The sequence below is a fragment of the Pseudocercospora fijiensis genome, assembly GCF_000340215.1.
Source record: "Pseudocercospora fijiensis CIRAD86 unplaced genomic scaffold MYCFIscaffold_1, whole genome shotgun sequence".
NCBI classification, from domain to species: Eukaryota; Fungi; Ascomycota; class Dothideomycetes; order Mycosphaerellales; family Mycosphaerellaceae; genus Pseudocercospora; species Pseudocercospora fijiensis.
In genome coordinates, this window is record NW_006921532.1 from 9,024,524 (window position 1) to 9,050,604 (window position 26,081).

The following is a 26,081-nucleotide window of genomic DNA, read 5'->3' on the forward strand; positions in this document are numbered from 1 at the left end:
TTACATCTAATATATATTAGCATATATATAACAATATACACGCCTATATATACTCTATATTTAAGAACGGCCGGAATCTTTATAACGTTCTCTAGGATAAGATCGGTATAGTTATAGTAATCCGCAAGTAGAACGACATATATATAGCTATAGTTATAACTACTTAGGTATTCTAGTATCGTAGCAATATGTTCGATATACTTAATAGAAAGCGGGGTATATATAGCATTTGTAATAAGGGTAGGCCCGGGTCGAGGAAGTAGCTAAGTTTTATTAGAAAGTATAGGCATACTATTAGCTATAGCTAAGCCTATAATATTGCTTTCTAGCTACTTGTCTTCTATAGCCTCTAAGGCGATGCGATCTTCTTCCGTAAGCATTCCTAACGTAAAGACATTAGAGGCCTATATCTCGGTAAGCTAAAGGGTATATATATCTATATACTTATATATACGCGCTCGTTAATAGACTCGGTATGCGAGATGAGCTTATTAGAATATTTATATTCATAATCTTCCTATATATAGGGAAGAAAGGTTAATAGAGTCTCTATAGCTTTAGTCGGTACTTTAGATAGTAGTTTTGTTCGGTACTCGTAATCTATATAGTCTAAGAAGCGGGCATTCGTATAGTAGAAGGAAAGGGAAGGGAAAGAATTAGTCGATTAGTAGGAAAGTAGATACGTAGGCGCTAATTTGCGGCTAACCATATGCACGGTTACGCATAGACTCGGCTATACGGACGTTGGTCAACTCCGCTTTTAGCGTGGTCAACCGCAGATTTCTCTGACGTGGAGTGTGTCCCTATTTCCTGTCCATTTGATTAAAGGTGTCACATACACCTTCCACACACCCTGCACTTGACCAACGATAGCCTCTTCTACCCAGTGGCTGCTACGATCGCGGGCAGCATCTCTCCACAATGGTAATGAAGCATTGCATCATTGTCAATGCAGAGCCAGATAGCTAACAGACAGCTATATAGACGACCGTCATCTCCAACTCCGGTCATGATGATGTGATTGTACGCATCATACGTTCCACCTGAGCTCTAGCAAGATTAGCTGACAAGTACGCAAACAGCACGATGCGGTCCTTGACTACTACGGGCGACGACTCGCAACCTGCTCTTCCGACAAGACCATCAAGATCTTCGAGATAGAGGGCGAGCAACACAGATTGACGGAGACTCTGAAAGGACACGAGGGCGCAGTATGGGGAGTTGCATGGGCGCATCCAAAGTACGGCACCATACTCGCCTCGTGCTCTTACGATGGGCGCATTTTGATCTGGCGGGAGCAAAACAACCAATGGCAGCGCATATATGAGTTCACCCACCACACTGCATCAGTCAACCTCGTGGCTTGGTCGCCACCTGAGACGGGCTGCCATCTTGCAGCTGCGAGCAGCGATGGAAACGTCAGCGTCCTAACCTTTGAGAACAATAACTTCAGTCACGCCATCTTTCAGGCTCACGGTCTGGGCGTCAACTCGGTCTCGTGGAGTCCTGCCATCCTGCCAGGTCAATTGACCAGCGCACAAACTGGGCCACAAACGGCAGGACCTCAGCGCAGATTCGTCACGGGCGGTTCAGACAACCTAGTCAAGATCTGGCAGTACAACCCGAACACTCAGATTTACGATAACATCACGACTCTGACAGGGCACGCGGACTGGGTCAGAGATGTCGCTTGGTCGCCCACGCCGCTTTCGAAAACATACATCGCGAGCGCGTCACAGGATCACACGGTGCGCATATGGACTTTGCCCGCCGGCGCCGACATTGCGGATGCTAGCGCTTGGAAGAGTGAAGAGCTGAACCTGGATGTTGTGGTATGGCGTGCTAGCTGGAGCATGGCAGGCAATGTGCTGGCCGTGTCTTGTGGAGATAACAGGGTCAGCTTGTGGAAGGAAAAGCTCAAGGGTGGATGGGAAGTTGTGAAGACGATGGAAGAGTAACATCTTTCACAAATGAATCGAGGAGAGAAAAGGAGAGGTGGACATGACAATGGAATGCTTTGCGTAATGCTACACTGCTAGAGCGAGGCGTTCGGCAACTGGGGAGCAGCAAAAGGGCAGGCTTGGCTACGAAGCATCGAGTACGGACAGTAGAGGAAGCGGAGGCTGAGTGGGAAAGAGCTTCCGTATGCGGAGTGCGGACCACGCGTCGAACACGAATGAACGCATAAGATACACACGAAACGTCACGAACTGAATCTGCGAATGCCATATTGCCTGGGGCGTAAGAGCACGGCCATAAGGCGCCACGACACTTGTGACAGGTGCTCAAGCCACTTCCACGCAAAGCGCTCCTTCCACGCAATGGCCGCCGCTTGACTTTCCTTGCATGGTAGGTCATGAAGGACCGCTCTTCGCTCTTTCCGTGAGAGCCAACTTTTGCTGCGTAGTACGGAAGTCAATCGCGGATTAAGCTTTTTCCCTGCCCATAAGCAAGCCTGACTCTTGATTCGGGGGCTTGAAACAGAAACAACTTCTTGGATCAACCTAGCACCCTCCCGCAGGATATCCTAGGCGCATTCTCGAACAAGTGTGGAAACATCTGTCATCATCGCGCCACCAACGTCTGTTCCCTAATCGCGGCCAACGAAAGTTGCCCCAACGCCCACGCACACCATCGATACACCCTGCCTCAGATCCGTCATCCCGCCACTGATGGCTGTAGTTAGAAAGACCCTAGACACCAATATAAATGACTGCGCTCCCTCCACCACTTACTCGTGCCCGACCAACCCACACAGGCACCGACTTTCTAGACCTGCACAGCAGAAGTCTAGCACCAACACCGGCGACATGATGAGGTGTTCAATGATCTATCCCAACGTGATTGCCGGAGCTCCAACCACCCTGCCACAGTCTCCAGAGAGACATCGTCCACGTCACAGGAGGTACCGCTCCGAGCAGCTGCCAGATATCAGCGAGCTGAGCATTGGCGAGAGCTCTCGATCTTCTCGCTCCCGTTCGACCCACCCCCGGTCCAAGTCTTCGCACAGAGGCCGCTCGCCTCTCCCATCACCAAACAAGAGCGTCCGCTTCTTCGACGAGTCTCCGCCGCCTAGGCACCGTCGGAGCAACGTTCCAGACAGGCCCAAAGCATACGTTAAGGACGCGCCGCCCATTGCCATCAATGAGTCGGCGAAAGACACGTCCCGGAGACTTTACAACCAAGCATATGAACGTGGTTACTTGACTCCGCCTACTACGCCCATCTTTGAGCGGTCTCGGCCTAGCTACAAGCGATCCGCATCTAGCAGGGACATCTTGACGACCGTGGCTGAGATGGGAACAGTCGTACCTCCGCCAACTTCTGGATACTATGAGAGACCGAGACATGGCCGGACTTCATCTGGTCGCTCGGAGCGCAGCAGCCATGGAGGCCACTCGCGAAAGCACTCGAGCTCTTAGGAACGCCTTCGAAGGCTTGAGCGTCAGCACAGGCGACCTGATCGCCGTCACTCAGAGCTTGAAAGCATGAATACCGCCATGCAACATGGATTTGTACTCGGATATCTGCTTGAAGGAGAGAAGCAACGAAGACTCCGCCGTCAAGAAGAACGAAAGGTCTCGTCTGGATCGGCTTGGGACTACCTGCCTTGATTACTTTTGCAATGCTTTGACGACTTTACTTTGGCACAGCTTTCATGACGCGCAACTACTGGATTTCTGGCGTTCTTGGGTGGATTTTGTAAAAAAAGTTTGGGCAACCACTGGGACATCAAATTGGCATTGTATTGGCTTTGGGGACCGAGATACCCACGGACAGCTTCACTGAGCACCAATCGGAGATTACTTGCTGAGACATGAGCAACGTCTATACGCGTAAGATCGGTAATATGGTAATTGGTAATAGCCTTGCTGGGTTAAAGGCGACAGCTTGGAATTGTAACGAGTATGTAATCGACGAGTACATAGTGGGACAACCTGTAATTCTTTCGCTTCGGACAAAGATCTCATCATCTGTGTACTTGGCTCACTTCTTTCGTTCTGGGTGTTTTTGCCAACGAGGCCGCGGTCGATAGCTGAACAGATCATCGATGTTCCAGACCTCGCTGTCATGACCAGCTATTCAGTCCTTGCGGTCCACTCCCATGTGGTGTCGACTCACCCTGTGGCTACATCCAGAGACATTCTTGAGGCACGCGAGGTTTCGCTTTGCGCGATGATGGCGACAATGGCAAAGGGGATCTCCCACCGTCCATACGTGTTGATGTACGACCCTTCGAAGGTCTCCGCCGTGAGACTCTTTGACAAGCGCGCGCTCCAGTATCTCGCGACGTCAGCAGTCGTCGAAACGCGGAAAGTCTCGTGTGACGAAGCGGTGGTATCACTTCCTATAAGGCAACGACCTCAACGGAACAGGGTTGGAATAATGCATACATAACTTGGCATCCACCAGGGCCTTTGTGGTGGTCATGGCTTTCATCGGCGTATTCTTACCAGAAACGGCATAAGAATCCAGTTGCTACTAGCTAGATTTTTTCTTGTCGTAGGCATCATTGGTAATAAGGCGGACTAGGCATATACATTTCACAGACAGCTGCACATGGCCTTCGAGCTTGATGTGCAATCAGCCAAGGATTGCGAGTTGGAAAAAAAATCTTTGTCTCCAAGGAAAAAGGTGATCCCGAGAACGTGATCAAGTGATTCGATAGAGGAATACCAGGGATCTGGTATGAACCGGGGTAGCACGGAAAAGTAGGTCATATGTTGAAACAATGGTGTGGCAGCAAGCGAGAGTCGTGGATGCAGGTGTGTTGATCTCTTGGGGAGTACTTGGTCGCATTGAGAAATATCATGTGGTTCGAGTCTCATGAACTGCCAGCTTCCTATAAGAGGGGGCTCTTTTATCGATGCAAGGGTTTTCCGATATTGCGGGATGGGACGTCGTGGTTCTTCGCTGTCAAGGTCTGCATCCTAGGTTCTATGACGCTTGAAAATATTGTGTCAGTGGCGATCTCGGCATCCGGCGTACACGCGATGAGGACTCGTGATGTGAACGAATCCGAGCATCCTCTCCAGATTGAAGCGGTGTATTGCGAGATAATTGTCGCACGATCATTGCGTTGTTTTCCGGGGGATTGGTGCAGTGGCTAATCAGAAGATTCTCATCAGCAGTCTTTGAAGCCTTGAAAGTACTAATGAAGATTATTAGCGGACGAGTGATAATCTACAATCATAAGGAGTCTTCACCTTTTTGCGAAAATCGTTCAAGTCATCCGCTGTTCCCGCGTTGTTCCCAGGGTCTTCTTGCAGCTGTACACGACGTAGTCGATATGCAGAAAGCGACACTGCATCAACCTCACTATCCTTTCGTCTTCGGTACGACAACAGCCTTCTCGACCCTGAACGAATTAGCATCAGACAAGGCCCAAGAGCAGGGCTTGATCTCACATTTGTTGAAGTCTTGCCTGCAGTGGCTCACCAATTCGAGACACGGATGCTCGGGAACTGCATATTCTTTCTCGGTGGGTCTCTCATCAGATATTGCAGCTGCATCTGGGTCGATCTCATCCTCGACGGCTCCGGCAACTGGCATCCACATACATAGTCGGCCATTGTCAACCAAAGTAGTCGTACTGAAGTCGAGAACGTCATCAATCATGCGGAGGAAGCTGTACGGTTTCTTCGGTGGAATGTAGTTACTCTTTAGATGCGCGAGAGTGCCGTCCTTTAGCAACACCTCTGCTTGGAGTGACGCTTTGTTGCTCCCAAGTACTCTAAGACCTTCTCTGACACCGTAAGGCGGATCACATACGATTGAATCCAGGTATCGATAGGCGCGTAAGGGTGTATTTGTTAGATCCGCAGCAAAGCCATCCAGATAAAAGCCGGTCGTGCCATACTGCACAAAATTTGCCATGACACTGCGATCCTTTTTGCCTCGGATGCTGCGGCCATCCATATCTGAGCCAAAGACTGTTGAACCAAAATGGGCACAGGCCAAAGGAAACGAACCAGTTCCCATGAAAGGATCGTAGGCGAGTCGTCCAGGCGCAGCCAATGCCAGATTGGCAGTGATGAGAGACAGCTCCGCATCCATCGATGTGGTGTGGATGTACTTGCGTTTCTTCAGATTATATTTGGCGATTGCTTTACGACCACTTTCAGCCATGAGTCTGCCAAAGTAAAGTTGCCTGGGCACTTTCGTATGAAGATCATAGTCCTCGAAGATGGTGAAATGATGATCAGGATCGGTCATCACGATTGGCCCTTCCATACCCATGTAGTGGAAAGACTCCATGATCGTTCGCTGTTCGCTGGACGAACGGCTTCCATGACAGCAATCGACCTCGAAACGGAATGAAGGCGTTCGATATTCCTCCCAAAGGTGCTCGGTGCGATGGCGAATATCTGCATGCAACTCATCGTAGGTCTTGCCCGCTCCCCAAAGCTCATGTATGCCGAATGTCAGAACCGAGCGAGAGATCAAAGCTTTGCAGGCCTCGATACAATCTACTTGTCCGGCAAAGCGAACAATGGCGAAAGGAGACTGAGACCTGTTAGCTTGGCAGGAAGACAGGAGAGGCAGGCGAAGGGCAAGTCAAGGGAGAGACGTACGTAGTATAAACCCTCCTGGATGAATGTATGAAAGCCGACTGAGGTATACTTACGAACGGCGCGATGTCTTTTTGCCCTTCGCCTGACCTTACTGCATACTACCTACGTTGTCAGAGTAAATGAGCCATGTGATGGTGAGGCCGTTCAACTCGGCAAGTGCATTGATTTCAGCCCTTCTGAAGGTCTCGTGCGTCTGAATGAAGCGAATGAGATACTCCATTGCGAGCAGATCTTCTGTCCGAGACGAGCATGATATTTTCACGGAGAGAGTCGATGTGACTCCCGATTGCTTCGCCATGCAAAGGCGGCATTATGTAAGCACCCGCAAAATCTTGGCGACCATTTTCGGCAGCGACATTCGAAATTCTGCTCTGCCACGACCGACTTCACGACCAGACCACACCACAAGTCGCACCAGACGTAGGATACCCATTTCTTTGCGTCGCATCAACCGACAACAGCGAAAATGCCTGCAACCGTACGTATACCGCTTTGCTGCCCGCCGACGCCTTGAATGGCAGTTCGGCATAGTGCAGTAGGCTGAGAAAAGTGTTTGAACAGAAGAGAGCAACCGCCGGTGGCGCGAAGAAGGGCCAGAAGGTGACCAACAAGGTATTTCCAAACACATGCCTACTCTCGTTAGGCTATCCACTGACTGTACGTCTTCTAGTTCATCATCAACGCTACTCAGCCCACCCAAGACCGCATCTTCGACCCATCCGCATTCGCGACCTTCCTTCAGCAGCGCATCAAGGTCGACGGGCGCACCGGCAACCTTGGCGACACCATCACCGTCTCCAACCTCGGCGATGGACGCATCGAGGTCGTTGCCCACCAGGAGTTCTCTGGTCGCTACCTCAAGTACTTGACCAAGAAGTTCCTCAAGAAGCAGCAGCTCCGTGACTGGCTCCGTGTTGTCAGCACCTCCAAGGGCGAGTACAGCTTGAAGTTCTTCAATGTCGTTGGCGATGAGGGCGAGGAGGATGATGACTAAGTGTTTGGACATCAAAAAAGCTAGAGATGTGGAAATGACTTGGACCAGAGCAATGGGTATCATTTTGCATCATGAACATGCGAATGCGATCCGCGGAGCTTAAGCTAGCTGTGAAATCACGACCACGTCCAACACTGACTTTTCTCGCAATCTATCTCTTTCCCCTTCCTCGCCGACTCTGTAGGCCGTGCTTGAAAGCTCGACCGGGCGATTTGTGAATCTTACCGTCCCCAGCAAAACCGCTCTTCGTCTTTTCCCCACCGAGTCCTCTCCTTTTTGTTGTGTGCTTGCTAGGCCTCCTCGCATCAAGCTTCTTCTTCGCAGCAATGGCATCGTCCTCATCGATATCCATTTCATCATCGCCACGCACGTTCTTGAATTTCAACTTGCCACGCTGACCTCGCTGTGGTGCATTTTTGCTCTTGATGGCCTCGACGTAAGCATTGATGCCGCCCTCGAGTGTTCCATCGCCTGGCTCCTGGCCATCGATCATTCCCGACTCATCAAAGTCGAGCACTTCAATATCTGAACCCTCGTCAAACACCAACTTTCCATCAAGATCAGTCTTGGCTTTCTTCTTGGTCGAGCCATTGGGCATTTCGCGCCTCTTTGAAGGTTTCGTAGATGACACGTGGGCAAGGGCCTTGCGATCAAGCAAGTCAAGAGGCTCCTCGTCATCTTCCACGATATACTGCTGTCCGCTTTGTTTCGCCTTTTGACCCTTTGCAACTGAGCGACCAAGCACTTCATCGTCTGAGATATCGGACTCTGTCTCTGATGCTGAGCCATAGACAGCTTGGTCGTATTCGCTTTCGAACTTGCCCTGGCGTGGTTGGGCAGGTGCTTCATCTTCGCCGTCTTCCGCGTCACGCTTCTTCTTGCGCCTCTCTCGTGTCTTGCGAATGTTCGTGATCAGCTTCTGGTCCGCCTCGGGCGTGTATCGTTGCACGACTTCGACACCGAATCGCCTAATCATCCGTTCAAAGATATGCTTGACCTTTGCTTTGAAGTGCTGCTTATGTTCGTGGCTCCATGTAATCAGATTTGGAACGAGTGTTTCCAGCCTCGGGAGTACCAGTGAGTTCGGTAGAGAAATGATGCAGACCTTCACAAAACCAAGCGCGGAACGCACGATTTCACGGTTCTTGGATTCAAGGAAGGTATCCATCGTCTGAACAAGCTGCGAGACTGTCTGCTCAGACAAGCGCCCGTGGAACTCGTACAAAAGTCTCGTCAAAGCGGTAATGGCTGCTGAGATCATGTGCGGCGATGTCGCAGCAAGGCCTGCCGAGACCATTGTGAAGAATTCTTCTAGACTCGCTGCTGCTGAAGGAGCATCTGTCGGCATGTGCGGAACCTTTGACTGGATGATTGTACCACCTTCAGCCATTTTTTCTGCCATGAGCACCAGGAGATCAAACGCTGCGGTGCGAGCCTTCTCGTTCACTTCCTTGCAGCTGATGACGACTTCGGAGAGAATGGAGAAGATAAAGGATAAGTCAGACTTCGGCATGCCAGGGATGATCTCTGCAATCGATGCCAATCGGTCTCTCCGTGCCGGTGCCGATGTCTTCGGTGCTGCATCGATGAGCAACTGCTGAAGATCTGCACTACGCTCAGCAAGAGCCAAGCGGCCACTTTCTGATTCAGAGAGTCGTGGGATAAGCTTATATGCTTTCTTTTGTAATTGGGGATCGTCTTGCTTGTTTACCACAGTGGCCGCCATATTGAAAAGACCAGCAAAGCTCTCTCGCGGGAGATAAGTAGACATTGTGATGACCAGGTCCATCAGCGTATGTGAAGTCGGCGGCATCTTATCCTTGCCATCTTTGCCTGCTGTCTTCTGCTTATCGGCCTGTGTCTGAGAACCAGACTCTGCCAAGGAGCTCTCAAGCAGAGCTGCGACACGCTGGAATGTCTCGAGAAGTTCCTGCTCTGGAGTGATGCTGAGATAGGCATTGATGCATTGCAAGAGATTGCCGCGATTCTGAGGCAGCGTCTGGCTATACACGTTGAATAGGATGGCGAGAAGTGGGCCGGCGAGCTCACCAAGATAATTCAGGTTTTGCTGAGCATCAGCTTTTGTAACTCGTCCTTGCTGTACCAGGTCCTCGTGCTCCTCTTCGAGCTCCGCAATTACCTTGTTGGTGTCGACTAAGTTCTGCAAGGCTTTGCATATGTCGGTCCTAAGCTGTGGCTGCTGGTAGAGGAGATTGCTGAGGAGTTCGGCGAAAGTCTGGTCGAAAGTATCTTTCAAATCGAGTGGTAGCTGGCAATATCCAGGAAGACAAGACCAGATCTGACCGACCACTGTCTCAAAGATCTTGACTTCCATAGTTTTCTCAGCGTTGCCGTGATTGAGCACGCGTTGGAACATGGTCTCGCTGAGAGGCACAAGCTCTGAGCGAAAGTGTCCTAGCTCGGTGTTGCTGATAGAGTCACGCATGATGGGAAGCAGCCAGGCACGGCCTGGCCCTGAAGATCTTCCACCAAGATTGAGTGGCAGAACTGCTAGGACATTCTTAGGTCCTGCTGCCTTAATCGCTGCCCCGAGAACAGCATCTGCTTCCTTCTTGCCAGCGAACGAATCATTGCGAGGTCGACGACGACCCGGGAATCATCGGCCTCGGCAGACGCGTGACGACGTTGCCGGAGCCGCGATCAACCTCTCACACAGAATCGTCGTCCTCTCCATCAATACCTCTGCTCCTGCCTGCCCATGGCGCCGCGCACGATGGCATCTTCTCCAGGACACGATCATCCATGACCGAGCCATCCAGAAGCACAGAATCTGGTATGCAAGTATGAAGGAGCGAAATTAGACATTCAGAAGACGATACTCGGATGTTGTGCGAGGAGGAAGCGAGGAAGGCAGAAATCTTGTCGAAAAGATCTGGCAGCTTCTGGAACGTCTCCTCCGGCTCAATTTGCGAGGAAACATCATAGCCTCTACTTAGTACAGCAATCCAGGGAGGCAGGAGCTGGGTGTCGTTTTGAGAAGGTTGTAGTTCAGTGATGATTTCCAGTAACCTTGGCAATTTCGACGAAGAAACTTCGTCAGCCAGTCCAGCGAAGATGATCTCAAAAATGTCAAAAGCAGCCATGGTCAGAAACTCGTTGCTGCCCTTCGAGATGTTGAGCAACAGCTCACATAATGCATCAATCTTTCTGCTCGGCCAGCCATTCTGGGCAGACGCTACAGTTTTAACCAACTGTAAAGCGTGCATAAGACTCGGATCATGCTGGCTCTCGTCTCTGTGTCGCTGCTTTTTCTTCTTGCCGCTCGCTTGTTCCGCTGCGTTTTGTAGATGTCGCAAAGCAGTCTCAGCACACATGTCCGCAGCTGGATGATCCAGCGATGGACTCGGCGGAGGCTGCTTCAACACATTGCTCAGTGCATCTTGCGCCCTCTTTCGAACTTTCGGCCGATGATCCACAGTCAAGGCCAGCAGGCCACCCACAGCGCCTCTCGGGCTGGTAGGAGATTGAGGCAAAGCCCATGCTTGAGTGTCTTGCGCGATCAGCAACGACTCCAGACAACCGACACTTGCTCTTAACAGCGGCGCATCTGCGTCTTGGTGCGCCAGTGCCGGCGCAAGACTGTTCAGAATTTGCGGGAACTTCGATCGCAGGAGTGGCGCTGGGACATGGCTGGTAACGAGGTCTAGCAAGTAGACTACAGACGTTGCGAATTCCTTCTTTACGATTCCCTTCTCGCTGGAAATGTACTGTCCTAGCAGCGACAGCAGCGCGGCGAAATATGCGGTCGGCGTCGGATCGGTTTTCTGTGCTTGGAGGGTCTCGTCGACAGCTTTCAGAACCACAGACGCTTGCTGTTGATTCTGAAGCTTAGGCGACGAGCGAATCTTGTCCAGCCTCTCTTGTAGAGCCATGATTGCATCGAGCCGCAATAGCTTGCACTGAAGTTCGTGCTTGGTGGTGGGCTCGAGAAATTTTGGGCGCGGCGCGGAAATTGTTCCGCTGACGCAGAGCCAAACTCTCAAACCTTCTCCCTCCCTCTACTGCACTGCTCCCCCCATACCACAGCAAACACCACCTGCAACACAGACCTCGATCTCGCATGCACACACACACATCATACGGCCTAGAATTGAGTGAACGGCCACAGATGTGCTCTGCGATTGTGCTCCGAGCTTAGCAACTGCTGGCAGTGAACAGACATCATATGGCCTCTCAGGCTCTCACCAGGAAGAGCACCACGAACCGGAAACTGAGCCTGAGGCGTTGACCAGTCATTCGACGAACAATATGATTCTTCTGCCACAATCACAAGGCGCAGCAGCTAGCTATTGGATTCAGAGCGCCCTCTTCGGGGATTGACGAGCTGAATGGGACGTCGCAGCGATTGACACGATTGACACGTCACACACCGTTTCCCCTTTCATTGAACTTAAATTTCTCGCTGCACATATATAAGCCATTGATCTGTCTCCCTCATGCCTCCTCATTTCACAGCATGCTGCCAGGAACAAGTATCTTAACAATGACCATTCCGTTGTTCATCTGAGAAAAAATCATAAAAATACCTTTCTGCTGTGGGTACTCGGCCAGGAGGATGCTCTGAACGCCATGGCTTTGCCGCAGACGTCCGGGCAGAACACTTGACCTTGCTGCCACTCACCTGTCTAGGACGTCTATCCTCCTCGGACCATGGAGCCCTCGCTTACACCTGATCCTGGATTGTCTACAAAGACAAGGAGCCTGCTCAGCTGGATCAAGCATTACCAAGCCACTCGGCCGGACGTCAACCTGCAAATGGAGCCGAGAGTTTGAGGTCAAGATTTTCTCTAAATACGGCTGCACGATCGAAACGCTCGTTGTAGACAGTCTCGAGGCCATCGCCATTGCCATTGCCATCGTGGTGCCAGTGACCAAATTAGAATTCGTGACTCTGCAGCTGGGTGCATTCGACCCCACGACTTTCCGGCATAGCGAGACGCATCGATTGGTCCAGGGCAACTGAAAACGAGTCATATCTTGATTCTGGCGCGTGACAAGCAAGTGGGAAGATGGTCAGCTACGTGGAATGGGAGCTAACAAATGCTACTCTCAGAGGGGGAAATGGTATGGTCGGACATGCTTTGGTTTGGACTTAACGACGTTGCGCAAGATTGAGCAGTAGCGCCGAAGTTGCGCTAAAAAGTGAAGGAGACAATGGCCACAAACGGTCAGAACCCGACTCGAAAATGCGCCGTGCAGCCCTAGAGCCCAAGAAGCATTGCAGCGTGAAGCATGTTCTCCCACTCAGTATGCGTCAGCCAGGGCTGGTCTCGTCTACCCTCAATGCTGACAGTGCGTCGCGCTGCTATACTCGGCAATCTCGGCGCGCTCGGAAGTTGCACAGGAGCCGCCTCCGCGCTCACGACGTACTCGTCCACGCAAGTCTGTCTGGCCCAGACGCGAGTATACTGAGTACGGACGAAATCGGAACCACGGAATCAACACATGAGAGGCTGGGATGCAGTCGCTTTGGCGCGACCGGTTCTGATTTGCTGCAACGCAGCGGTGAAGGCCTTCATACGCATGGCATGATTTGCAGGCTACCAAAGTCATGATGCAGCACTATATCCTGCGCGCTTTCATGTGACCCTCGTCCGCTTCCAAGGTCAGGTCAGGTCAGCTTCTACCAGAGAAAGGCGAATATGCAAGCCGAAAGCCCAGAAGTGGAGTCGAGCCAAAGAACGCGTGCGTATGGATCGATCTGCTGGGCTGATTGGGCCAATAATTCTCCAGAAAATGCTTTTGCCATTTCGAAGAGATTATTGCGTGGACGGTCTGAAGGCGTTGGCTTCTCAGCCTCGTAAACTCATCTGAGACAACGGGAAGCCGCGACAGGGCTTGCGCAAGCCTCGCGGTTGGTGAGGCAGCCGTTCATGGTGTATCTGTCGGTCTCGGTATGGAAGCCGAAGGACCGTCAAAGTCGTGTGATCAAGCATCGGCCTACGTCTCGATTTCCCGTTTCATGCGATCTATGCTCATAGAATCTGGTCAGCCATCTATGCGTACATATAGTAGGACGCTTTCCATCGGCAATGTTGCTGCGCGACGGTCCGTCAGACACAGCTCGCAAGGCATTATGCAGCTGCACCTATGATTATCAAGCATGGCTCCACTGCATAGAGCCATGGTGAATGGTCGACACAGCATCTTTCTCTGCCTGCATGGCGGACAGCTGCATCAGAGTACCTACCCGAAACATCGATATGCCCCAGGCCATGTGCTCTCTTGACCGAGACAATGATTGCAATGATTGAGCCGAACGTGTCGGGATTTTTATATCATATCCTGGTTCACGTATGCGACATGTCAGGGAAGAGGCGAAGGATTCGAGTTACCAGACTCTCCAGATCAACGCCGGAGCACATGCCCTCGATCGTGCGCTCCACCGCTCCATGGCCTACTTTGACAAATGATACATGTGGCAAGTACATTGCGGAGCGGCGCGTGCAACGGCGGACAGCAGCAGAGAGTAGCTTCATGCCGAGGAAGGAAGCAAGAGTTTCTGGCTTGCAGCTGGCTGCAGCTCTCAAGGCGTGGGATATCGTCATGTACCGGCGATCCTCCACGCAGAACAGCGGCTATCTGCATTTTCAGCATGCAGCTGTCCGACAGAACGTCACTTTCAGCAAGCAAATCATGCTCAAGGTAGCTGCGCAATGACTCGTTTCGGTCGGCATTCTCCTGTAATAATCAGGTTGGCGACAACTCCGAAGGACCAGATTCGCCAGAAACAGAGGCGCGGGATGAGATTCACAGTGCTCAGGTAAGAGCTCCAAGGCTGGACGTCGCCTCGCCCCTCATTTGTGCGTCGTCGTGATCATTGGCCATGTGCATCCTTGCATGATGCTTTTCGATAGTGTCCATAGGTGGCGAAGCTCTAGCTGCGACGTTGTATGCCCGGTGGAAAGACCAGATGCATTATCGCTGAGAGCCAAGTCCTCATGTTTCGGGTCGACTTGTCGCGAGCGTAGGAACTGGGTGCGTACGCGATGGCGCCGCAGCAAACCCTGAAGCGGCTCGATCGCCCACCTTAGTGAGATTGTATGTGAGAAATACTGCGTAGGCGTCCGAGCGGGACGGTTCGATCACAGATGAGCAGACTGACCTCTGAACGTGTGGCTTATAGTGCCACCAGCACCTCCCCGCCGGGCGTCTTCGATAGGCTGCGCAAATTGTATTGCTGCAGGCGTGCATTACTTTCCGCTCTGCTTGCCCAAAGAAAGGAAGCCTTGCTCGCTGCAGGCCTGTCGCGAGTGTTCTTTTCACCTTTCCAGCAACGCGAACGCCGACGTAGTGCCTTTTGGCCCTCAGCCTCAGGCGATCTCCCGTTGAACGATTTGAACGGCGGGTTGGTTTGCAACCGTTGGACGTTCAGGCCCGTCTCAAGTCGAGAGGCCGATTCCATCCAACGCCAACACCTTACAGCCGACCACCACAGCTTCGGCTTTCACAGCGACGCTCGTCTGCAGCGACACGGCACTGTCGCTACCGCCGCCCTGGCCAACGGTCCTCCCGACGGCGAATCAACAACATCCAGTATAAGAATTGGGGTGCAACTACTCTCTTCGAGACAGACCGCCTGCGCAAGCTACTTTAGTTACAGGACCTTGGCGCAACTTTCACCAGTGAGTACAATTTGTCTCCTATCAAATCCATCGTCGCCGTCGCGAGCAGCGCCAGCACACCGGGCTCAGTCACACAATCTATCCTTCATTGCCGGCCTGGTTTTTGGGCCTCTCTTCTCGGACAACGCTGCCCAGCGCAAAACCCCTTGCGTCCTCCGCCAGCGTTCTGGGCGGCACGTGTAACCCCAGGCACAGGGAGGGAGCGTCGCATTAACCAAATGCATCATACTGCTCGATGGCCTGGAGTGAGCGAGCCGTATAGGGCCGCAAAGAAGGCAACGCGGGCTGCTCCGAGTGTTTTGTTGCAATTCGCAGCGGCATTACGAATGCTCCCAATGACTCCGGGATATTACTGTCACCGGCGACGGCGGGGTGAAGGATGAGATGCTGACAAGAAGCGCAGCTCAGCCCAGCCCAGCGCAGTGAGCGGCTTGTGCGTCATTCGCCCGCTAAGACGCTCTGTGCGAGAGGTGTTGCAGCGCTCGGTGCCACCTGCATCGACCCTCACTTTCGAGATTCGACGACCTTGCATGAGTGAAGCTCTTCAGTGTCGTCCAGCAATACCGTCTCCACCCCTCCCTCGCCCCAGCCGTCAGGGTTTCTCCAGCATCAACCGCGAGCTTATCTGCGAAACTTCAAACTTTCGGATCGTGCAGCTGCGCAGCGCTTCGGCCCTAGTCGCGACTCGCGAGCTCTGCTCTGGTATCTCCACTCTTCGACATTGCGCTCGCGAGAACCGCCGTCGCTGCTCCTGTCCATGCTCCAGCAGCGCGCAACCCCGAGTATCTCCAGGGCCTCACCGCCACCGTCGCGTCGTTTGAGACGGCAGTGATTAAGACCACGACCTTGTGCGACGCCTCTTTCCGACTCTCCGCGCACTCATGCCAGGTCGCGGGATGTGATGCTGGCCGTGTCGCATCGGAGCATCTCAGCGTTACCTACATTACACCACGGTCTTGACATGGAAGACTCGCGCACGATCAATCCAGCAGCTTTGAATGCGCCCGGTAAGCACTGGCCTCATCGGACTGGCGTGCGGCGGCTTGTTTACAGCGACGACGGCGCAGACCCGCGTCCGCCTGGACTCTTTAACATTGTCGCATGTGCTGATCCATGTGCTCCTCTTGCAGAAAGCACGATTGCTCCCAACCTGCTGTCCACGTCGAGCCCTCGTGGCATCAAGCGAAGCCGTTCGCCCGATAGCTACGGCGCAACTGGTCAAGAGGGCGAAGGTGGTACGTTCATACCCAAAACAAACATCAATCTGTCGTCGAGCAGCGACACTGCCAGACCGCGGCATCCGCTCTACGCTTCAGAGGAGGAAACGCGCACGCAGGAACACTGACAATGTCCAATCAGATGACGCCAAGACCAACAAAGTTCGAAAACTGAAGGCAGGTGAAAGTCCCGCGCCTTCCTCAAACATGTCGCTTGCCACAGCAGCCATGCCTGTGCACACCCCACACATCAAGACATCCGCCTTACCGCAAGGCTCGCCTACCCAAGCGTCGCCTGCGCGCTCTACGCCCGGCTCAGCAGCGAAGCCACCGGTTGTGAAGGCCTTACCAACTGTACGCGACCACACGACTGACCAACTCGGACCGGAAGGAGACGAATACATACCTCGTGAAATTGATGTCGACGGAGAGACCAAGGTCTCCAAGGACGGATACCCTCTCGACGGCCGTAGATACAAATGCCGGACATTCCAGGTCCCCAACCGGGGCGAGAAGCTCTTCATGCTTGCGACCGAGTGCGCACGCGTGCTAGGATACAGAGATTCATATCTTCTATTCAACAAGAATCGTTCGTTGTTCAAGATCATTGCGAATCAACAGGAGAAAGACAACCTAATTCACCAAGAAATACTCCCTTATTCTTATCGATCGCGACAAATTGCCATCGTCACGGCAAGATCCATGTTTCGACAATTTGGAGCTCGTTTGATCGAGGGTGGTAGACGCGTTAGAGATGACTACTGGGAAGCCAAGGCCAGGAAGCAAGGCTTCACCGAGGAAGACCCAGCTGGAGAGAAGCGACCAGGAGCAGCCAAGGCCAGGGAACAGGCTGCTGCTGAGGCCGCCGCACACACTCATGCTCTTACTTCGCTGCCGCAGGGAGAGATCATCTACAGCAATGCGCCAGGTATTGACGGAGGCCCGCCAGGCATGGGCCCCGTCTCACTGGCGCCGCTTCCCATGATCCATCTCCCTAGTGAGGACCTCCGAGCCAGCGTCGCAGGAGCGAATGTCATCAGACCGAGACAGGAACTTACAGGACCACCATACATCGACCGTACACAGTCCAGTGGTACGGCAGAAATCATGAGTCAAGCGGCCGGCGCTGCTGAGTATAACAAGCAGCTGGCAGCACAGAGAGATCATCGTTTTGGCTATTTGGACAATTATTGGAAAAGACCACATGAGCAGCCCACCACAGAGAGTTCAACCGAGCAGGCGACGAGTAGCACAGTCGCCCCTCAAACCATGCAGAGTCCACAGGCCGTTGCAGGTATTGGTCAGCATCGTCAGCAGGAATCGATTTCACACTCTGGCTCGCAGATGCTACAGCAAAATTATCCCAACTATCAGAACCAGCAGAACCCGATGGCATCTCCTGTTCAGGCGGCAATGCAACGTCAAACGAATGCCATGCAAGGGTCTCCAATGGGCATGGGCGGTCATCGACAAACGCCTTCTTATGGCGGATATAACCCCAGCCAGATGTGGCCACCTCCTCAACCTCAGCCTTCACCACTCTCACAATCACATGTATCTGGGTACGGTCAACAACAGCAACAGCATAATTCTCCGATGCCACCTCCTCAGATGCCGCAACAATATCAGATGAATCAAATGAACCAAATGAGCAATCCGGCATACTCAGGCATGAACAGGAGCATGTACCAGCCGAATCCGCAGTACAACATGGGACCACAGTCGGGAGCTGGGCCACAGCCAGGTATGCAAGGATGGTCGACTCCTGGCAGCATGCCCCAGAACTACGGCGCTTACCAATGACCGCGAACCCACTGAGCTGGTCTCGTCGCACACGTACACCACCTTCACAAATTCTTGTAAATCCTTGGACAGATCGAGGCTTTACTCCAGTAGGGCTACCAGCATCGATACCCCTTGAGAAACGGCGTTGGCGTTTTATTTCACATTGACGGGTTGTTGCTTGGCATCAACCACATACGACCCCAGAATCACTGTTTCATGCATGCTGTGCGCCCGAATTGACCGGTGGCGCTTTCTGCACTCATATTCAACTGCATCGGCGTTCTCTTTACGCACGGTTTCGGCTTTCTGCTTTTCGATTCACGCGTCGCGTTGCGTACGGGTTTGATCTATGTTCCCCGCGGTGGCTTTCGCTCGGTTCGATATGTTTTCGAGATTGGAATTCTGTGCGTGAAGATTTCTTGCTTTGGGTGGCATTAATAGCATAGCGGCATGGACGATTGGTCGGTGACGATACCCAGATTGCTTTCGATTGACAGTGGCCTTTTGCATATTTTCGAATTTGCATGGGAATGAGTCCACTTGCTTCCACCTAGCTTTGATATTGGGTAGACTTTAGTTGAAGACGAGCAATGCAGGTCCGAGATCAACGTAACAACAACATGCTACATGTACCCGCTGACGGAGAATCTCGTGGGCAGTCACTGTAGGCGGCTATATCCTGACCGCTGGTGTTTCCGAGTTCAAGATCTCTGTTAGTCATCATCCCGTGATCACAAAACCACAAGCCAACGGCAAGATCAGGTCTCCATGCATACAATACATGGCCTCCCCAGTCTTGCACTCCATGTTGCGATTCGCTCAGCCTCACAAGCCAATGAAGGCGACCCACCAGTACCACTGCAAGCGAATCAGACCGTGTACTCTTGTGCCGCATTTACAAGTACTGGAAGCCTTCTCCAATCACGCGCAGCTGAATCTGGCAGTCTTGAGCTCGGCGGCAGCTTATCTTATGCCCCTAGTGTGTCCGCAAAGTATCACCCGGCATAGAAGCATGGGCTCACGCAATGCCATCCACGAGGGGCCAGTTGGCTTAACGCTAAGAGTACGTGAGATCATCTTTCGTTGTAAGGCTCTGAGGACTATCTCTCCTCTAATTCACGGCACCCTTCTACTGATCGATCAATGTTCTTCCAGTCAAGCAACCGCTTCAGACCCATCATTACAAATGGGTCAACATGGCCGATGAAACTGATTCACAAAGCCTGCTGCAATCCGTGCTTGCATTATTCGTTCGAAAACGACCACAAAAGTCAGCAAAGCCTTCTTCGCTGAGATCACGGCAGCGTGAGGCTTGGCTACGGACAGATGCGTTTCTCCAACACGACGATCTCGATGAAGCCGACCCGGAGAGTGTCGCAAGGACGCTAAGAGCGTTTGAACAACTTGTCCCAGACGACTTGGATTATTCAGGAGCAGATCACGTAGGTACTTTGCATACAAGTGCCAGTCCCTTAGTCTCCTGGCACGTTGTTTCCTGTCCACTAATGACTGTTATTGTAGCAGACCTTTCCACAATCCAGATATGAGCGGTATCCAAAGCTTCGTCGCATGATCGAGAACCCAGGGCTCGATCCACATGCCGACACAGGCTCTATCATTCGTGTTGGCAAGCGCAGACGAGAATGCGATGATGCCATTCAAGAACTTCTACATCTGGAACAGGAGAAAAAGAGACGCCGAGTCCTGCCTCGCGAAGAGCCAACTCAAGGACCTAGTCTAGATGACCCTGATGCCGACTTCGCCGTCTTGATGAGGAGGCATTTGGTGTCTCTGGACAATGCATTGAGGAGGCATTGGGTATGTGTTTGCCAGAAATGCTCAGGACTGAGCGTGAGACTGTCGCTGCCCCAACACAAGAAGGACCTTGAAGCAGAGGCAAGTTTTGAAGTATTCTTTGGCATGCGGTCCGTACCTGCATGTGCGTCACAAGAAGCTAAGATCACGGTCAAGTAAGTTATCGAGGCATAGTGATGATGATCTCTGGTCGCTAACACTGTCATTGTAGGAATTTACACAGCAGCACTTGGAGGCGTACATCTGAGCCTATAATGAGCAGCCCGCCCGAATTTGCTCATATATGCCAAAGCATCACGGACTCGCTCGGCCAACGGAATTGCCTACACTTCGCCCTCGAGGATGGGATATTTCAGCGGCTTCGCCCGCAACCAAAGACTTTTGGAAGCGACCAAATGCCCCGTACAGTGTCTTTATCAGCGTTGTTCAATCGCCAACAGGAATTGCTTCGTGGTGAATCAGTCCTGCCACTGAAGGGAAAGCGAGTCCTGGCTGTCACACTCGCCTCTGCACTCCTTCCGTTCTTGGAGACACCATGGCTGCAATTCTCCTTCAATCACGCAATGATCCAGTTCTTTGAGCCACGACAGGATGGAGAGCTACCAGACATAACCAAGCCGTTCCTGGCTCTCGAGCACGTTCCAATAAAATCAGCCCGCAGCACAGAGATTGGGGACAGCTCTGACACTTCGAAACACATGGTTCATCCGAACGCCAGCGTACTTGCGTTAGGCATACTCTTGTGCGAACTTCACTACTGCACTCCTGTGGAGCTGATGGCCAAGGATCCGCAGGCTCCTAGGAATGTCAACGATGACTTCTACACGTGCCTCGATAAACTTCAAATGCTGGAAGACGATGCGGGCGTGGATTACTACCTTGCTACGAAAGCATGCCTTACTGGAGAGTACTATCCTCTCGGAAAGCACGCTGACTTCGAAGACGTTATCGTCCAGCGGCTCTTCTACCAAAATGTCGTCAAACGACTAGAGGCCGTAATATTCAAGGCGTGGGGGATCCGATTAGACAACCTTCGTTCATTCGACACTCGACAGAATGAGTCTTGCTGGGGCTCTATTGGTAGAGATGTTGTCCGCTCCCACACAGCCAAGGTCGATGCGCCTCCTGCGAATCCGACAGCGAGGCAAAGTGCGCATCGTTCGAAGTCCGACACAGCGGCCGTGAGCTACGCGACCCTTCATTCAGATGTTGTGTTGCGGACGTTGGCGAAATCTCCCAATATCATTCAACCTTCGGAGAAGAGCTTGCACTTTTTTGATGCAAGCCACCAAACAGGTCCTGCACAAGAGTAAGCTATTCTTTGCTGGATCGTAACATCCTGTACTGATGATCTTCTAGGAATCCCCTTTCAGAAAAATGGATGGACATGCTGCTGTCCTCAATCTATCAATACGTCGACCCTGTTTCAGATCTTGTCGAACCGGTGCGGATAGCGATCTTGGACTCCGGACTGGACCTAGAGAGCCCATTCCTGATCGAAGACCAGCAGCTACCTAGCCCACGCATCAAGGAAGCCAGAAGTTTCGTGCATGGCACAGAGCCGCGCGATGTCCGAGATGAGATAGGACACGGCACTCATGCTCTTGGTCTCCTTCTCAAAGTTGCCCCATGCGCTGAGATTTACGTTGCCAGAATCGCACGGCGAGAGACTCTGGATCCAAATACTTACGATGACATTGCAAAGGTAGAGCTATGTTGATACCAGTGAAAACTTTTGTGCGAAGCTAATGACATCTACAGGCCATTGACCACGCCGTGAAACAATGGAAAGTGGATGTTATATCAATGTCGTTTGGCATCCGTGAATATCACGAATTGATGAGCACAGCCATCTCGAATGCACTCAACAGTCGAACGCTGTTGTTCGCGGCGGCATCGAATGATGGAGCAAACCTCGGCAGAGCTTTTCCAGCTAAATATCCCAGCGTCTTTTGCATACACTCGACAGATGGAAATGGTAATCCGTCTAGCTTCAACCCTACAGCAAGCAACACGGATGTAAATTTCAGTCTACTTGGAGAGCATGTCTCTTCTCACTGGCCGGCTGGCATGAACGGACACGATCAGACCGTCAATTTCATGTCAGGGACATCGGTGGCCACGCCAATTGCCGCTGGCCTGGCCGCATCGGTCCTATCGTTTGTCCGACAGGAGGATCAGCATATTGCCATAGAAAAAGAAAGGTTGGGCCCGTGGCTGAAGAGAGACAATTCCATGGATGCAGTTTTCAAAAGCATGGTCAGGCAGAGGCGAGGAGCAGGCTATGACTACATCACACCTCATGTGCTCTTCGACAGCGGATCGACAAGGGGGGATGTGTACGGGAAAATCAAAGAGATCAAACGAAGCATGTACAAATACTAGTCAGTGTACGAGTGGCTGTTGAAGCGTCAACTTGTTCACGGAATTTCGATCGCGCATGCTTAACTGATACTCTAGCTGTTCGCATTCCAGCATTCATCTAGAGCAATCAAGGGCGAACGCAATAGACATCGCCATTCTCTGTCACATCCGGAACAGTCTCAGCAGTCTGAATGTTGCCTCCGTCCACTTCTTCGAACAATACACATTCGTCATCATCCTTCTTCTCGCCAGCATTCATGAACGCACCTTTGCTGTACTCCTCAAGCTTTATTCTGCGGCCAATCTTGAGCCTTTTCACTCGAAACGCAAAAACAAATTCCGATTCACGATTGGACTCCGTCTCATCGTCACTGGTACGAGTCCAATGACCTTTTGGGCCAACAGTCATTCCCAGCGTCGGCACATCGATCCCGAGATTTCCTTTGACTGCGGTGCTCTGTGATGTCGAGTATTTGATCTTGGCGCCTTTGACGAGCTTCATGCCAGTGACGAGGAAAAGCTCACTGAAAAGTGCAAATCTCTGCCTCGGCTCTCTCAGCCATGCCTGCACGGCTGGCGCCTTGACCGCCCGTTCTACGTATTCTTGAGTCGGTTCGAACGCGAGTGTGGTAACTGTGTCGAAGGCAAACGTATCTGCCGCCTTGTTGGAACGTTCAACGTCCAGCTCAGAGCCAACGGGCAGTCCAGCAGTAGCCAGCTGTAAGAATTGCGCATAGACTCCCACGCCTAGCCCTTTCTCGATGGAAACTGTCTTCTTCCAGTCGGTCTCCACGACAGGTGGCAATTCATTAGGAATGTATACAACGCTTGCTTTGTTCAGAGGATATTGCGGTGTCGACGTCGAGCGGATTATAGACCCAAGACATAGCGGCCCAGTTGGTGGTGGATGTATGAAGTCGGATGTTGGACACAAGAAATATGTCTTAGTAAAGGGCATTGCTTCGAGATTTGAGTCCAAAAGTCAGACCTAGCGAGAAGAAGAAGAAGAAAATGAGGCCGCGGGCCCTACCAGTATAAAGGAAAACAGACGCATCTGCAGTCCCTACCCCTTAGGGTGTGTCTACTTGCTCGTCGGTGGATCGGTAGATTGTTAATACTTAGTAATCTTCTACCGATGCAATCAATTTCCGATAACCGCTTTTTAAGTTAGACAAATCGGTGGATTAGAAAGACTATACACTACTAGTCGCTAAGGCGGTAAATTAGTCGCGACCGTAGCACGTATATAGCTAACGCGCAAAATTTAAGCTATTATAAAGCTATTATATCTATATATTACTATTAATATAGTATCTACTAAATATAGCGCCGAAGAAGGCTAAAACGACTAATTCTACGACTCCTACGAAGCGTAAGAATACTACTAGTAAGAATATACTAGCTAGTAAGAAGTCTAAGCCGAGTACTAAGCCTATAGTTAGCTCCGACTCCGACTCTCTAAGTTTCTAGAGATTATTCGATAGGAGGCGGTCTATAAGGAATACTTCTTAAAGGAGGTAAAGAAGCTAAAGGATAAGGGGTTAATAAACTATAGTAATAGCTTCTATATTAAATACTACCGCTATATTACTATATAGATAAGCTTAGGGTTTAAGTTATATTTTAAGGAAGAAGGCTATAAGGTGCGCTAGCGGATCTTTAAAGAGAAGTACTATCTATATGCCGCTTACTTAAAGTATATAAGCGGCTAGAATAGATACCCTCTAAAGCCTAGTAATAAGGAGGTTACTAACGAGCACTTCTAGAAGCATTTAGAGTATAAATAGTAGCGCGACGAGTGTCTAGAGTTTGTAACCTAGCTCTTTAATATTATTAAGTTAAATATAGCGAGCGGTAACAAGGCGGGGGTTAGTACTAATCCTACGTAAGATAGTAATACAGATACTAGCGGATCGGACGAGGAAAACGATAGTAAAGATAAAGAGGCGGAAGAAGACAAGGCGACTACTAAAGTACTACTTCTAGAAGGAATAACCGCTAAGGAACGAAATAAGTTAATTACAGCCGACGTTAATAGCGGGTTAGATCTATCGATGCTATTAGAATTAGAAGTATAAGTACTAGTTGCCGCGCGGTACGTAAAGGCGTATACTACGAAGCGAGAGGCTACTAAGAAGTAGGCTAAATTAGACGCCGAGAAGAAAGGTAAGAAGGATAATAATACTATACTTAGTCTTATAAAGAAGAGCTAGATTCTACTATTATAGACGTTATCGGCCTTCCCTAAAGCTACTCGAGACGACGCTTAGTAGGCTCGTAAGGATACTACTATCGAGCGTAAGAGGGTACGTAATAGAGAGGCTAAAGCGCTAAAGAAACGCGTAGAGTATAGTATAGATATTAATACCGGAGATGTCGCTAATCGTATTATAGACGAGGATATTCTAGTAGGTATTAGTATAGCGGATCGTATCCTCCTTGCGATAGAAGTAGGCAAGCCTAATATAGGGCATATCGCTATCGTAAGGAAGTAGGTACGAGATAAGAAGAAGAGGTCTTATTTAGACGAGTATTTCCGCTAGGTGCTATAGGATATCAAACCTAGACCTTAGCCGCTACCTAGTATTAATAGCTATATATATCCTAACTGTTAGGACTAAAGAGGTTATACGTAATTAGTATATAACCGGACTCGAGTGAAGCTAGGGTCCTAATGCCTTAGGTAGGGCTTAGCGCTTAGCGTTAGGCTAACTAGCCTGCTACCTGCCTTCCTCCTTCTCCTCTTAGATCTCTATCGAATACTATACTAATTTACTACTACCCTATCTACCTGCTAATATAACCCTTCTTATATAGTATTCGATCTACCCTTTAAGGGCAGTAGCTAGATAGTATTCTTTTTCGTAGTATAGCTAAGAAACCTATTAATTTAACTATATTGCGCCCGATTGGGACCTATACCTATTATCTATTAAAACAACCGTACTAATTATTAATTAAGACCTTCTATACGGTCTATTATACTAAAGCAAACCTACCGCGTCGAGATACGCTAATTCCGCTATATCCGTATTATTAACGGTCGAGATTCAGACTAGACTATCCTTATAGCGCTAAGAAGCAACTAAAACGATAAAGAAGACCGTACCGCGACTAACGCTAATATCCTTACTAATATTATTAGTCGCCGCTATAGCGCCCCTTTAATTAGTCCCCTAACGAGGGAACGTTTAGAAGAAGCCGCTCGTAACTATCTCGCTACTATATAATAAGAGCAATAGCTACGCGAGAACCTCCTCGAGATACGACGTATCTAGGATTAATTAGCGTCTACCGTCGACTTAGTAGCGGCACTATTGCCTATAGGCCCCGTAGCCGTATTAAAGAAAGACGCTAAACTTAAGGACTATACTATATTTAATAGCTCTAGTCGAAAGTAGTACAATAAGCATATTCGTAACTGCGAGCTTAACTAGCGTAACGCACTAAGAGCGCTGCTAGACGACTACTCCTTAGTTGTCTATACTATATAGTATATTAATAGTAACCCTAAGCGTATATAGGATAACTATTTTAATTCCCTTTACGACTAGACCGCTGTTTAATAGCAAGACTATAAGACTATTATACTAAACACCCTTAGCAACCCTATATTGCGATAGCAATATATATAGGACTAATACCTACGTACTAAGCAAAAGGCCGACTAATCCTCTCGATCCTT

General features: G+C 50.7%; 9 protein-coding genes across 9 annotated transcripts; 6 read left to right on the forward strand and 3 right to left on the reverse strand.

Annotated features, from left to right (window-relative positions):
- Positions 1-921: 921 nt before the first annotated feature.
- MYCFIDRAFT_76524 (uncharacterized protein) lies at positions 922-1,958 on the forward strand (the record flags this gene model as incomplete). The annotated part of the gene is made up of 3 exons (XM_007922275.1): positions 922-924; positions 985-1,023; positions 1,083-1,958. The coding sequence occupies 3 exons, from the start codon at positions 922-924 to the stop codon at positions 1,956-1,958; spliced, it is 918 nt and encodes a 305-aa protein (XP_007920466.1).
- An 805-nt stretch (positions 1,959-2,763) lies between these two features.
- Positions 2,764-3,960, forward strand: MYCFIDRAFT_210009 (uncharacterized protein). The gene has a single exon (XM_007923715.1). It carries the CDS (start codon positions 2,811-2,813, stop codon positions 3,420-3,422), a length of 612 nt encoding a protein of 203 aa, XP_007921906.1. The 5' UTR covers positions 2,764-2,810; the 3' UTR covers positions 3,423-3,960.
- Positions 3,961-5,125: 1,165 nt separating this feature from the next.
- Positions 5,126-6,795, reverse strand: MYCFIDRAFT_185565 (uncharacterized protein; the record flags this gene model as incomplete). The annotated part of the gene is made up of 4 exons (XM_007923716.1): positions 5,126-5,152; positions 5,208-5,359; positions 5,409-6,507; positions 6,682-6,795. The coding sequence occupies 4 exons, from the start codon at positions 6,793-6,795 to the stop codon at positions 5,126-5,128; spliced, it is 1,392 nt and encodes a 463-aa protein (XP_007921907.1).
- Positions 6,796-6,885: 90 nt separating this feature from the next.
- MYCFIDRAFT_185566 (uncharacterized protein) lies at positions 6,886-11,462 on the reverse strand (the record flags this gene model as incomplete). Its single annotated transcript, XM_007923717.1, has 3 exons — positions 6,886-7,565; positions 7,795-10,131; positions 10,271-11,462. 3 exons carry the CDS (start codon positions 11,460-11,462, stop codon positions 6,886-6,888), a joined length of 4,209 nt encoding a protein of 1,402 aa, XP_007921908.1.
- Positions 11,463-13,953: 2,491 nt separating this feature from the next.
- On the forward strand, positions 13,954-14,701 carry MYCFIDRAFT_193149 (uncharacterized protein; the record flags this gene model as incomplete). The annotated part of the gene is made up of 3 exons (XM_007923718.1): positions 13,954-14,235; positions 14,285-14,353; positions 14,654-14,701. 3 exons carry the CDS (start codon positions 13,954-13,956, stop codon positions 14,699-14,701), a joined length of 399 nt encoding a protein of 132 aa, XP_007921909.1.
- A 1,959-nt stretch (positions 14,702-16,660) lies between these two features.
- MYCFIDRAFT_149776 (uncharacterized protein) lies at positions 16,661-17,948 on the forward strand (the record flags this gene model as incomplete). Its single annotated transcript, XM_007923719.1, has 1 exon — positions 16,661-17,948. A coding segment is annotated over one exon (1,287 nt), but the record flags the coding sequence as incomplete, so codon positions are not given.
- A 121-nt stretch (positions 17,949-18,069) lies between these two features.
- On the forward strand, positions 18,070-18,827 carry MYCFIDRAFT_181460 (uncharacterized protein; the record flags this gene model as incomplete). The annotated part of the gene is made up of 1 exon (XM_007923720.1): positions 18,070-18,827. A coding segment is annotated over one exon (166 nt), but the record flags the coding sequence as incomplete, so codon positions are not given.
- A 2,808-nt stretch (positions 18,828-21,635) lies between these two features.
- MYCFIDRAFT_201819 (uncharacterized protein) lies at positions 21,636-22,445 on the forward strand. Its single transcript, XM_007923721.1, has 2 exons — positions 21,636-21,737; positions 21,794-22,445. The coding sequence occupies exon 2, from the start codon at positions 21,839-21,841 to the stop codon at positions 22,415-22,417; it is 579 nt and encodes a 192-aa protein (XP_007921912.1). The 5' UTR covers positions 21,636-21,737; positions 21,794-21,838; the 3' UTR covers positions 22,418-22,445.
- On the reverse strand, positions 22,407-23,428 carry MYCFIDRAFT_210012 (uncharacterized protein). Its single transcript, XM_007923722.1, has one exon. It carries the CDS (start codon positions 23,352-23,354, stop codon positions 22,524-22,526), a length of 831 nt encoding a protein of 276 aa, XP_007921913.1. The 5' UTR covers positions 23,355-23,428; the 3' UTR covers positions 22,407-22,523.
- Positions 23,429-26,081: the final 2,653 nt, after the last annotated feature.